The sequence below is a fragment of the Macaca nemestrina genome, chromosome 11 (assembly GCF_043159975.1).
Source record: "Macaca nemestrina isolate mMacNem1 chromosome 11, mMacNem.hap1, whole genome shotgun sequence".
In the NCBI taxonomy this organism is placed as follows: Eukaryota; Metazoa; Chordata; class Mammalia; order Primates; family Cercopithecidae; genus Macaca; species Macaca nemestrina.
Genome location: NC_092135.1, coordinates 79,825,873 through 79,839,336, shown reverse-complemented (window position 1 = coordinate 79,839,336; position 13,464 = coordinate 79,825,873). Strand labels below are relative to the sequence as shown.

Sequence of the window (13,464 nt, the reverse complement as noted above, 5' to 3'; positions counted from 1 at the left end):
AGTAGTTCCAGTCTCTGAGTCCAGTGGAAGTAGACTAACTCTGTGCACAGCATCGAGGGTCAGGAGGTGAAGGGGAAAGCTTAGTCAGAGAGCTACGAGCAGAACCAGGAGAACGTGGTGCCACAGAAGCCAACAGGGAGAAAACTTGGAAAAGGAAAAGGTAGTCAACATGTTCAAATGGCAGAGAAAAGGAGAGAAAGAACTTTGAGAGGGAAGATTTTTTAATAATAGAAATGGCTTGACAAAGATTCTAGCCTAAAACAAAGACAATGGATGGTAGACTAAAAATGGGAGGATACTTCATGAGCAAAATCTCTCCTCTCAGAAAGGAGACAGAATTATGAGCAGAGAAATCGACTTTGATCAGGATTAGTTACAGCTTCTCCCTTGAAACAGGAGGGAAGATAGAAAAGGAAGGCAGATGCAGATAAGTTTAGACATGTTAGAAAATAAAGCAGAGGTAGTTCATATTTGATGTGTCTTAGCTTCTCTGTGAATTAAAAAGTGCTCAGAGCAGTAAAAGAAAAAAGCTAATAAAGATAACTTTTTCTCATACCTGTGAAAGATTCTGCAGTGAGTTTCTAATATCGTGTAATACTCTTCGCAACTGCATTTCTATGGCTGAAGGAGGATTCACAGAGCACGCTCGGTAAGGGTAGGTGGCATGTCTATGTGAGTAAGGACACCCGAAAGGGGAAGCAAAAGCGCTACAGGTAGCCCCTGATATGTTGGGAACACTGTGAGTGCTCAGAGTTCTTGTGTGCTCACACAGGGGCCTTTCTTGCCACTCAGAGTGGACGGAGTGAAGGGAGCAGGTAGACTGAGACATTGGTGGTGGAGCAAGCCGGGAACAGGTAGGAGTCCTTCCATGGTGGCACTCCTCCACCCGCGGCGCCTCACTCGGGGGGGCTTCTTCTTTCTTCACAGATGATGGAGAAATGAAAATGGTCGATTTCACTAAAGACTGACCATCATGTTCCATCACCCCCTTTTCCAATTCCTGCTCCTCTTCGGGTGTGTACTTATAGGTGAAGGAAGGTGGGCTGCATCTGGTCTCTTTTCCTGGAGATAGTCGAACATTGACAGAGGACACAACCCTTACTGGGCTCAGTAAGGTGGTTGGTAAAGACTGAGACCTTCTTAGAGGATAGCCAGCTTTTGCAAATAAGTACCTTTGTTTTAACAAATCTTTTGATTTTAGCAGGCTACGCCCTATCCTTTGATTAGACAGAGTGCAAACCTTCATTTGAGCTCTTTGCAAAGCTGTATTAACTCTGTCCACGGAAGAGGGAGGCCCAGCTGTATTTTCAGAGCTCGTATCACTGCATTTAGCTTCAATAGAAGCCAATGATTTCAGAATATGGTGTGTGGTATACTGAGTAAATTCACATTCACTGCTTTTATCCACATCACTATCACCACTTGCTTCCCTCAGTAGCTCTACCGTCTCTGCTGGAAACAAATCCTCTTCCACTTCAGTAACTTCAGTAACATGATCCCCTGAACTACAGGTGGACTGTTTAGTTCCTGGATTCTCAATGGTCTTGCACTGAGGGAAATCCTGGCTACCTGATTTTCTTTTGTCTGCAACTGCTGCTGCTTTCTCTAGTCCCTTCTGAAGAGGGATGAGAGACTCCTCCTCTGATTCATTAAAATAAGGCTGGTCTTGTGCTGTTGGTGTGGCAAGGTCTTCACCAAGTGACGTAACTGTTGTCTCACTGTCACAACTATCAGCACTACTCCCCATAGCCTGCAAGGACTCCTGAACCTGTGAAAAGAAAACAGGTGGAAAGATGAAGAATATATGTAAGAAGAGTCATTAACAAAATACCAAACCAACACAGTGCTTCTAAAATTTCACTGTCTCCACTGCAGTTATGGCCCTGCTGTTGCTCAAAATTGTTTTATTGCCCCTGAGCAGCAACCACATCCCTCCTTCCTTTCACTTTCTCACAAAGACTATTTCAGAACTTCACTGTTTTCCTAAAATTCCCTTTCCAACAACCTCCCCCTTTCCTTTCAATACCACACACTGACTCATAGAGAAAATGGACAAACATTTCCTAATGTTCTTCCCCAACATCTATAAACTTCCTTGTATCTTTCCCCATCATTCCCTCCTTCTCTCCTTTCTGAAAGGAAACTCAAAGCGAATCCCTCCAATCTGGGTTCCTGATCAATATCCTCTCCAAGAGCAGGGTATCTCTCCACTTTCATCTCGGATTTTTCTGAATCAATTCTTCTCTTACAGTTCTTTCCCTAAGCTGAATACCTTCCCCAAGTCATTCCCTGTTATTATAAAAAGACAAAAAGACCCCTCACTCTTAAGCTATCATTCATATTTGAAAAACAGTCAACATTCCTATCTTTTCTTCCATACCTTCTGAAAGTTTCTCCTCCATCTCCCAGTGTTTCTGTTCACTTATTCTTTCTCAGTGACCTTAGATATGCCTCTTGTCTGTTTACCCCTTAAATGCTATGCTATGTTCCTAAACGCTCTTTGGGAGTTTTCTCATCCCGATTTTCTTTAGCATTTGCTTAAAAATGTTTCAAATGCTTCTTGCGTGCATTCTGTGTACTCTACACATAGACTATACGTTTCTTGAGGATAAAGATGTGCCTGTTCTCTGGGTTATCTCACACAGCCTAGTGTAAAAATCAGTATAACACTCAGCAAGCTATAGGTTCACAATTAATGTCAGTTATTAAATAGGCAAAACAATTACTGTAAAATACTGAAATACAATGATGGTTAAAAAAATAAGAAAAACAACAGACAAAACAAATTAATGATCACAATAATCTCTGTTTACTGGTGGTCCAAAAATTAAGGGTAAGATAGATATTTTAAAAAAATATTCAGAGAGAAGAATTAATGAAATCTAAAATTTATAGTCAAATGCTTAGATAACATCTCCATGCCAGGAGTTTTGTTCTGTCACTTGAAAAATAAAGATGACACAGACTCAATATTAAAATATATAGTAACAGAAAAATTACCTTAAAATGAGGAAGTTAATCATAGTGCCTATTAGAACAGAAAATTTTACCTGAAGATGATTAAGGGATAGGCAGTCTGTAGAATCTTCAGCAAAACCACTGCTATCGGAATGCTGACTTGCAGTACGTAATAGATGATCTATGAATAAAAAAAGTGGCTATAAAAAAAACTGCCAAATAAGACTTTACAGAGAGCAATATTACTACAGATATGATTCCCAGCAGATATAAGACACACAATATTTGAATGCTTCTTAGAAAAGTATGCATTACTTATGCAAAATTATGGCTTCAAAGTATAGGAGGTAACTCAAATTCAAACAAAAATTGTATCAGATCTTCTATCAGAATCTCTCAGTATTCGCTCATTATTTAAGCTCTAATTATAATCTATTTTGGTAAATCCAATCAATGTCTTATCCTTGAAGGAAAACTGGATGAAGTAAAAGATGGCTCTAATAAAAACAGAAGTCCCAAAGTAAATTATTTCCATTATGTAAATATGTAAAGATATTTAGGAGGTAAATTTAGAAGTTCAAATAGAGAGTATAGTGTGTAAAGATTTCTATTATCTTCTCTATTTAAAAAATACAATTAGGGCTGGGCATGGTGGCTCACGCCTGTAAGCCCAGCACTTTGCCAGGCCGAGGCGGATGGATCACGCTCAGGAGATCGAGACCATCCTGGCTAACATAGTGAAACCCCATCTCTACTAAAAACACAAAAAATTAGCCGGGCATGGTGGCGGGCGCCTGTAGTCTCAGCTACTCGGGAGGCTGAGGCAGGAGAAGGGTGTGAACCTGGGAGGCGGAGCTTGCAGTCAGCCAAGATTGCGCCACTGTACTCCGGCCTGTACGGCAGAGCAAGACTCCGTCTCACAAAAAAAAAAAAAAAAAAAAAAAAACACAATAAAGGCTAGTACATTAAATAATCTGAAATGCAAGCACGCTTAAATGTCTCTGGTGTTTTATGATGTTTTAAATGATGCAAATGTGTAAGGTATGAAACAATTATTTCATAACAATTACATAAAACTCAACCAAATAGGTTCAACTACAACACAATATTGTTAACCTTATAAAATCTTTCTGCTTATTTTTCTGCCTCGAAATTCTAATTCCTCGTTGGTGTGACCTATAAATAATGTTTTACACACGTAAAAAGGCCAACTAAGCATAGTAAGTATGTTCACATTCCACCCACACTACAACTACCACAATGGGAGAGACTGTACAGTTCTTCATTCATCAAGGCAGAAGCTTCAAGAGACAGCAAAGTTCTGCAGAACTTCAAAAGCAAAGGGCTAAAGTGTATTTGCCAAAACCATATTAATTTAAGATATGAATCACATAGAAAAAGAGCCAGATAATATCATTAAATAAAATTTAAAATCTATTAAAGTCAACTTGGTTTGAAAAACACCCCACTGTAGACTCAGTTTCCATGGAATAATATTTTCTCATTAAAAATTTAGAACAATTCTGTAATATCATTTTGATAGTAACAAGACTGCAAAATGAAATATAAAGAATTATTCCATATCCTTGATAAGCCTAGGTAATTGGAATACTTGTGAAACTAAACTGCAATAAGCTGTTACCGCCAGTACTGATAAGGCAATATATTACTTGGTAAAATGATTAACATCTTATGCTATAGCAGTTATCACTATAATTATGTATTTTCATGTCTTTAGATTGTGGGCCTTCTGAAGGCAGAAACTATTCTTCTTTGTATCCCAGTACCTAGAATAAGCTGACAATAAATGTTTGCTGAGTCAATCAATGATACCTATTTTCTTAAAGCAACAAAAGAATAATGCAGTCATTTAAATGATTTAGAAGTGAAACTGTCTATCTGGCTGGGCAGGGTCAGGTGTCTGAGAGCACAGGGAAATATTCAGAGAGAAAGCAGCCAGAGTGAGCAGCTCTGACTGGTTCTCTCGGCTAAGGTCTGTTTTATCTGCAAGAGAGTACAGTCTGTGCCAAGTTCATCTCACAGTTGTTAAGCCCTAAGTACACACAGTTTAAGGTCATAAAGTATGTAGACTGCTTAGACTTCAGAGCAGTTTTGGGGCAATGGGTAAAACAAGGAGGCCTGGGTTCAAGTTCTTGCTGTGTTCCTCATCATAAGCAATAGCTTTTCTCCTCTGTAAAATGAGATAATTATAATTCTTCTATCTATCTCACAGGGCTACTTCAGAAACTAAGTAGAATGTAGGGGAAACTATTTTGTAAACCATAAATCACAATCTAGGTTCTTCAGTCAGGCATTTCTGTTTCCAAAAACACAGTTCTTAACAGAAAAATGTGGAACTAAAAAAAAAAGGATTAGATCTCTGTCCTGAAGATACAATATATGATTTCTAATTAAAAACTAGGAAGTTAGAGGAAACATTAAAGTGAGAAAAAAATCTGGAAACTTTGTCTAGTATCATCATAAAGACACCGAACAACTGTCTATCTACTATCTGCTAGACTAAAGAAAATATTGTATGTCCTCTTTAATAAGAAAAATGGTTGAACTTTTCCCAACCTATCTACCGAATGCTAACTTGTAACGTACATTAAGTCATTAAACCTCTCTGGGCTTCAGTATATAAATCTTGGACTGGATTTGAGATTAAGATAATTTTAATTTCAAAAGTCCTATTACCAAACTGCTATATGCATTTGTACTAAACTTTTGAAGCAAATATATTACCACTGTTTCTAACTCTGCAGTTATGATCTAAGATACTTACATGGGATATAGGCTACTTTTCAAAATGATGAAAACACTATGTTGTTCTCTCTTCTCTCTCACACACACAAACACACAGAACCATTTTACTGTTAATTTATAAAAATCTGACTGAGAAAAGGAAAAAACCCAGATACGAATATAACCCACATCCAATCATCCCTACCACAGGGATCTTGCTCTTAAAACATCTTAAAGTAATTTTATTGTTTTCTTATCCTCCTTTTAATGCATGGCAAGCTGCTTTTTCCAATGTATCCCCTGTGTACCCATCGAAAGCAAAGACTTCTTGATGACCATGAACTCAGTTCAGAAACACGTACATAAATTTGCGAACTTACAAGGGGAAGAAAATTAAATAGTAAAGTTCATTTTGAGTCTAACCAGATCTGCAGTGACCTAGTGAGAGTGCAGTTCTTGTTTCTTAATACCATATTGCAATAAAAGAAAAAAAAAATTATGCAAATTGTCTCCTGTGAAGTAATTTCAGAGATCAGGAGACAACAAACATGTAATTTCCTATTCTAGGAACATACATACGAATCTTTGTTTAAAAAAAAACAGGGTGGTTCAGCATGTGTAAAGTTTCAAAAATAAACAGTCCTACCTTCAGTAGTCATTTTCACCTCTTCCTCTTTCCCTTTCTCTAAAGCTCAAAAGCTTTGTAAATCCAAAGATCAGACATTTTTTTTTTTACTGTTGTTGCAAGTCAGAAGTGAAAGGAACGGATTCAAAGGTTCTTTGGTCAATAATTAATAATTTAAGAGAGGAACAGTATCTACAACCACTCACCTTCAACCCATAGTTTGAATTTAACTAGCTTTAACTATTGCTAAAAAATTGGTGGTTTTTGCTAGAGGAATATTCATGTGTTATACCTAGGAATATATTTATTTATATTTATAAATATGTCACTATATTTATATAGTGAAACACCAAAGATAGATAATACCAGTATATTTTTCAGTCATAACAATGTAAAAGGTACTCCTAATCCATTGCTCTATCACTTCCCAACTGGCTCTTATGCAAAAGTGTAAAATACTTAGAGCACACAAAATTGTGAAATGAGGTCATTCCAGAATAAGCAAACAAATTAGCAAACTAATTTTTTAAAAGTCTTTAAAAAAACACAGAAAAAGTTCTACAACCAAAGAGTAATGAATCATGCCTACCTGTGTTCTTTACCTTTTTACACTCATAAATACTACAGACACTGATACATAAAACCCCTTTTTCCAAATCAACTAATATTTGATAATGTGCTCAGAACTAGTGGGTACTGGTCCACTTACCCCTTTTTGACTTCGTAAGACCTAGCTGGTAAGTGGCTGGAATGTGAGGAGCTTCTCCCTCCGTACTTTGAACCTAAAGAAGAGTTTTAAGTAGTTAAGACCACATGAATCTAAGGCAAACAAGTATAGCTTCTTGAATAACCATCCATTAAACAAATCAACCTAACTCAAGTGCACTAAAACATTATGTATATTCAAACTTTAAGAAATCTGACCTCAAAATTATTAGAACGCTCCACAACTAAATTTTCTGATCTATTTTCCAATTAACAATAGCACTCAAGTTTGTAGCAAAGAAAAATAACTGATGGAAATCAGTGCATCAGACGTGCACTAGCTTCCATCATTTTACCCTGTAATAGTTAGTTCTTAAATAGTAAAGAACATCCTAGTCAAGTGTGCAAACTAGCCCAACATATGGGTTTTCAACCTTGAATAAATTTTAATAACTACTTCATTCAAAAAAAAAATGTTGCTATTACATGAAAAACAGATCCATAAGGAAAAATTCTCTAAACGTTCAACTTCAAAGTAGGGTAAATCCCAGGAGAAATACTAATACACTCACTACAGCACATCATGACCAACACACAGTTGAGGTAATTATAAGTCTTGCATCTTTGAGAATGGAACACAGTGCTACCACTGCAGAATTTCTAAATTTCCCCAAACTTTCAGATATCAAAAATTGCTCATGTGTAAGACTGTTTTGTCCTGAAATTCTTTCAAGACATAACTTGGGATCTGTACGTGGAAAAGCAGGTTTCATTACAGAACTAAAATAATGAAAGATATTAACCATAAATCTTCCTTGAAAACACTGTTCAAAAGAACGTATCAAACCCAGTTGTCATTTTGTGCTTTATTTTTCTATCTGCACTAGTACATACTTTAGAAATTTTCAGATTCCTAAATCACCACCTCCAACCCACAAACACTATCTATTCTGACATAATTAACTCTATGTCAACATTAAATACATGGGGAATGGGGAAGATGCACAATCATTTCTGTCACTTTACTCTGTAATGATTTGTTCTTAAATCATAAAGAACATCCTAGTAAAACGTGGTAACTAGCTGAACATGTGGGTTTTCAACCTTGAAAACAAAAATTAGAGCACTAACAGTTAACACATTTTAGTGAAAACTCTGGTAGTTTTTAGTTATGAAGCTATTCAAGAATAAGAAATATTCCAAAGGAATAAGAGTGAAATAACCAACATTTTTTTAAAGCCCAAAGGTTAAAGATAGTATTACCCAATTTAAAATTTGCTCTAATTTGTGCTATCTTTGCTCTATATAGCTTCATGAATGCAAGTTTATAAATCTTTTGAAACTGAAAGCACACTGCTCATGCAAAACCATCACCTGTAAATCAGATACATAAAATAGATTCTACTATTCTTTATTATTATGTTAAAATTAGAATAATTCTTCAAAGGAGCAGACACATGTTCAACAGGAAAACCATTGTCTTATATGCAAGGGAACAATTGCATTTTCTTTTTATATTCAACAAAAGGTCTATTATTAGCTTCTATTCAGGCTCGATCTACTTCAAGTAACTTTCTGTAAAGTAAATATCAACCAGATCAAAAAATTATAATAGAATTCCAATGCCTCTTCATTTATGTTGTAGGAATACTGGCTTAGGCACGGCATTAATATACCAAATCTCTCACTGTTATTTTTTTAAAAATTTAATCTATTTATTTATTTTGAGACCAGGTTATGAGACTGGATAATCTGTGTATTTTTGGTAGAGCTGGGGTTTCACCATGTTGCCCAGGCTGGGGTCTCAACTCCTGGGCTCAAGTGATCCACCTGCACAGACTGCCAAGTGCTGGGATTACAGGCGTGAGCCATGGCACCCGGCTGCTCACCTATAAACACAGAATTATCATGCATTCTATTTCCTTAGACTTATGAAATTAATCACAAAATAACATGACTTTAATAAACACATATCATCAGTGTACTATTCTTCAAGATGCTACTCTATGGCAAAAACAAATCTACTCTCTCCTTTTACTACAAACTCCATAATTAATTGCAAGAAAGGAGCACTTAAAAAAGCTGAGAGGGTCATATTTTACTAATAAAACTACTAAAGTTGGGATTCTTCTGTTTACTCAGCAAAATCAGAGTACTCACTTGCTGAAGAGAGAAATAGACATGTTAGTGATAACCGGTAAATTTCTTATTTTATTATCGGTCACAATTGTGCAAAAGGAGGCAGTCAAATTTGAGATGGGGTATACCCCAGAGAATTATGAAGCAAATATAGAACATAGACTTTAGATTTACGTGACAAGATTTTCCCTATTCAATGGTTTCAAATGATCCGTAGAATTCTGGTCATTTGCTATAAGCAGCCTTTCATAATTAACAAGAATAGCCAAATAAAACTGAATTAGAATGATGGATAATGGGTGTTCATGATACTATTTTCTCTAATCTTCAGTTAAGTTTGAAACTTTTCATAATAAAAGTTTCATAATTAAAAAAAAAAAAAAAAAAAAACACTAAACCAAAGTGATAAAATTGCTTGGTCTCAATGTTTTGGGATTTAAAGATGTATGAAAAACAGCTTCAGAATAACCCACACATTTGGGTTACTTCATTTAAAAAAGTTTTCATGAAACAATGACTGTATCTTTCTTAATCAATGTTCTGCTAAAATGACAGGCACTCACTTTGGTTTCTTTCTCTTTTTTAAAAAATGTACTTTTTGTTTCAGTGAACCACTTTGGCTTCTTTACAGCTGTCATGTTTACCTTGACTAAGAGGGATCTTCTAAGCACAATACTACTGTATTGTATTCCACAGAACAGCAATACATGGATGTTCTAAATCAAATAACCCTTCCTCTAAAGTTTAAAAAGAGACTGTATAGCTGTTGTCATTGTATAAACATTGTATATCAAAATGGTTTTCAAAGAAAATCAAAACTAGAGCTTTAGAAATTACAATTCTAATTTTTAATGACAGCTCAAAAAATGTCAGAGGAAATCGTTCTTTTTCCAAAGTAGTAGCATGGTGCTGTGCAGCAGATGATGAGTTCTTGTACAACACCTGACCATACCAACATATCCGACCTTTAGCAAGTTGTATATATAGTCAAAAATAAGTCAAATTCAAGTCTCCTCCTCTACCATCCTCCACTGACACCCGCTGTGTTCCTTCCCCCTGTGAAGCACTGATATCAAAGGGAATATTATAGCCCTCAGAAAGATGGTGAAGAACCACTGCTATAAAACAATATCAAATGAGGGAGGGGATGCTTCCTCATTTGTAAAGGGAAGAAACTAGAAAATGAATTAAAATATCTCTTTCCGTACTAGTTTATGATTCTATAAATTACTCGCAAATGTTTATCTTAAACAAATACTCACGAGTTTTACACATACACACAAAAATATCATTTATTTTTACTGTCAGGTAAATTATTTTTTAATAAAAATTAACTTAGGTCTTTTAGGCAAATACCAAATAACAAAACAGTGGTTGATTGGGCTTTAGAGTAGCAGACATCTGTGCGGGTCATGTGTTAGAATTCATATTCTAGGGCGGATTTATCTTCAAAACATATACAGTTAAATTTAAAAGGCCAAAGGAACAATTTAATTATCTGTCAAATATCTGATTGAAGTGGGATTATTTTAACTCAGTCCAATAAACAAAGAAAAATCCTAAAACAGCTAAAAATGAGTAGTGAGGTACATTAGTTAAATCAATAATTAGTATGAAGACAGGATTAGAAACAGTTACTAACACATCAGTAGCTTAAAAAGATTATGTGTATATCCAATAATGGCTATATTTAAATAAAAATTCATTTATAGGCCAAGACCACCACACAATCAACTGCTTACAGAAACGCTGAGTTAAAAGTTCTCCTTCTTAAGTTTTTCCCTTACACTTAAAAGATGAACATCTGCTTGAGAAGGATCATTTTGGTTTAACATGTGAATCATTCACACTACTAATCTATGGCTTCAGAGAGTTACGATGACGTATTCAAAATAAGCCATTCAAAAAGAACACAAGAATTAATGAAGCAAGTCATCTGGAAGAATTAGAAATTCAACAATAGGGTTTAATAACTTTTTAAAAATAGTTACAGGCTGGGTGTGGTGGCTCACACCTGTAATCCCAGCACTTTGGGAGGCCAAGGTGCTCAGATCATGAGGTCAGGAGTTTGAGACCAGCCTGGCCAACATAGTGAAACTCCGTCTCTACTAAAAACACAAAAAATTAGCTGGGTATGGTGGTGTGTGCCTGTAATCCCAGCTACTCAGGAGGCTGAGGCAGGAGAATCACGTGAACCCAGCCGGCAGAGGTTGCAGTGAGCCAAGATCGCGCCACTGCACTCCAGCCTGGGCAACAGAGCGAGACTCCGTCTAAAAAAAAAAAAAAGAAATATCATTCTAAACATTCACAACTATTTTAAATAGTCTACGAGACACCTTATAAGGCAAGGTGACTTTTGTAGTCAGAAAGTAGTCTCTGGCCTTTACTTTTTCTAACATAAGAAATAGACACTTTCATTGTACCAGGCCAGGATCAGTCTCATCATCTATTTAGCTCTCTTTACATTTAAGTATTTTGTCTCTTTGCTTCTGGTGACTGTGGGATCTTACCTCCTGTCTCAAGAGGGATTAGACAGCTTCATGCAGTCAACATGTCAGCAACATTTTCTCCTTCCTAGGTTCCCAAAGCAGCTCATGCTCAGATAATCTTTCTGAGAACTGATTTACTGAGAGAGAGAGAAAGCTCTAACCTACATTTACTCATTGTTTTCACAAGAATAAAATTTCCGTCAAGAATCAAACCTCATGGAAAGAGGTCCAAAAGAAAAATAGTAACAAACTACACTGAATGGGATCTGAAAGTCAGCTTCACTAAGATTGTTCTCTTCATCTGTCAATATGATTCAAATGCTTGGGAGAAGAGGAAATTAAAGTAACACATTATTTCCTTTCTTTATCCATTGTTCTACCAGCTCTCTTTAATGTCCCCTAAGGGATGAAAACACAATTCCAGGAGGTTTTTATCCATATTTTAAATATATCTGAAGATACATTATTTTCTTTAAAATTCCCCATATTTACAATGTAGCTGTGGTCGAGCATAAATACTTTTTTTGAAAAAAAAAATAATAATCTTCCATATTCTTCCACCAATGCATGTAATCTTGTACTTCAAAAAAATGTTCAAGTCAATGCCACAATACTTTCTTCATTAACCTTTTTTGCCAGTAGAGGGGGCAAAAAACCCCAGACTATCATTAAAGGTTAACTTGTCAAAAAAGTACATCTAGCACTTTCTAAGTGTTTTAAAGACCTTTTGTGTATGGTATCATAAAAAATTTTAAAAACAAACTATAGCTTAGAATTCAGGAATTTTATAAATTAAAAATAAACTTCCTTGACTTCTTTGAAGAGTGACTTACTTGAAAATATGAGTGTTGTTCATTCGGAGTCACCAGCATGAGATTTGCAATTACCTAACATAATTTGTTTAGATCTTTATGCTCTGCTATTGTATTAAACAAGGAAATTAACTGTCATATCTAATTGTCATAGAAGAAGGGCTCTAATGGTAGGCAAAAATTTACACTTTAATTATGAGTGCTGGAACAAGTTTAAGTTTAGACCAAAACAAAGTCAAAAAGGAATCAGAGTGAAATAGAACAAACAAAGATTTTAATGTGTCATCATAGTCATCTTCCACACTCATTATGATGATAAATAAATTATACTAGGAGGTAAGGAGATAGAAGAAATATAAATATATACAAAGAAATAAAAGAAAAACAGCTCAAAAGAAAATGTAAAATATTCCAAGGTGCTGCTCCTACTCCCCTTTTTATTTCACTATTCAGTTGTAATTAAAGTATTAACAGACCACAAAAAAGGCAAAAATCTGTATCAGCAACTGAAATTTCACAATAAATGAAAAATCTTCACTAAAGTGAGGGAAGGAGGGAAGAAGGGAGGGGGAGAGAGAGAAAGAGAGACTCACCTAAGAGGAGATTTATGAGCTGAATCAACTATCTCATTTTCTAATTCCCTAAAATAATGGTGTGTGATGTTAAAACCACTGTGAACTATTACTAAAACTAATCTAATGTAATAAATTACAAAAGACAAATTGTGCATTATATAATTTATAGCCACAACTCTTCATCAGCACACACATGCCTCAGTTTCCTCATGTATAAAATGAGACCACTACTATGTGCCTCATAGACTGCAATGAACAGAGCCAAGAACAGTGCCCAGCACAGGGTAGATGTGCTTGGTAAACATCAGTTTTCCTGCCCCAAGCTATATAATTCCAACACAAAAGTATTCAGCTCCTACTATTCAGAAGCAGTTTTAGCTAAACCTCATTCAAAATAAGTATCTTTAACTTTTCCA

General features: G+C 35.6%; 1 protein-coding gene across 4 annotated transcripts in view; it reads right to left on the bottom strand.

The window, feature by feature from the left end:
* Window positions 1–13,464, bottom strand: part of ITPRID2 (ITPR interacting domain containing 2) — a 38,617-nt gene that overhangs the window by 13,791 nt on the left and 11,362 nt on the right. For all 4 annotated transcript variants that reach the window (XM_011772138.2, XM_011772141.2, XM_011772142.2 and 1 more), the window contains exons 9-11: window positions 7,038–7,110; window positions 3,051–3,139; window positions 557–1,768 (exon numbers count right to left, since the gene is read on the bottom strand). In XM_011772138.2, coding sequence (XP_011770440.2) covers window positions 557–1,768; window positions 3,051–3,139; window positions 7,038–7,110 — 1,374 coding nt within the window. The remainder of the gene's footprint in view (window positions 1–556; window positions 1,769–3,050; window positions 3,140–7,037; window positions 7,111–13,464) is intronic.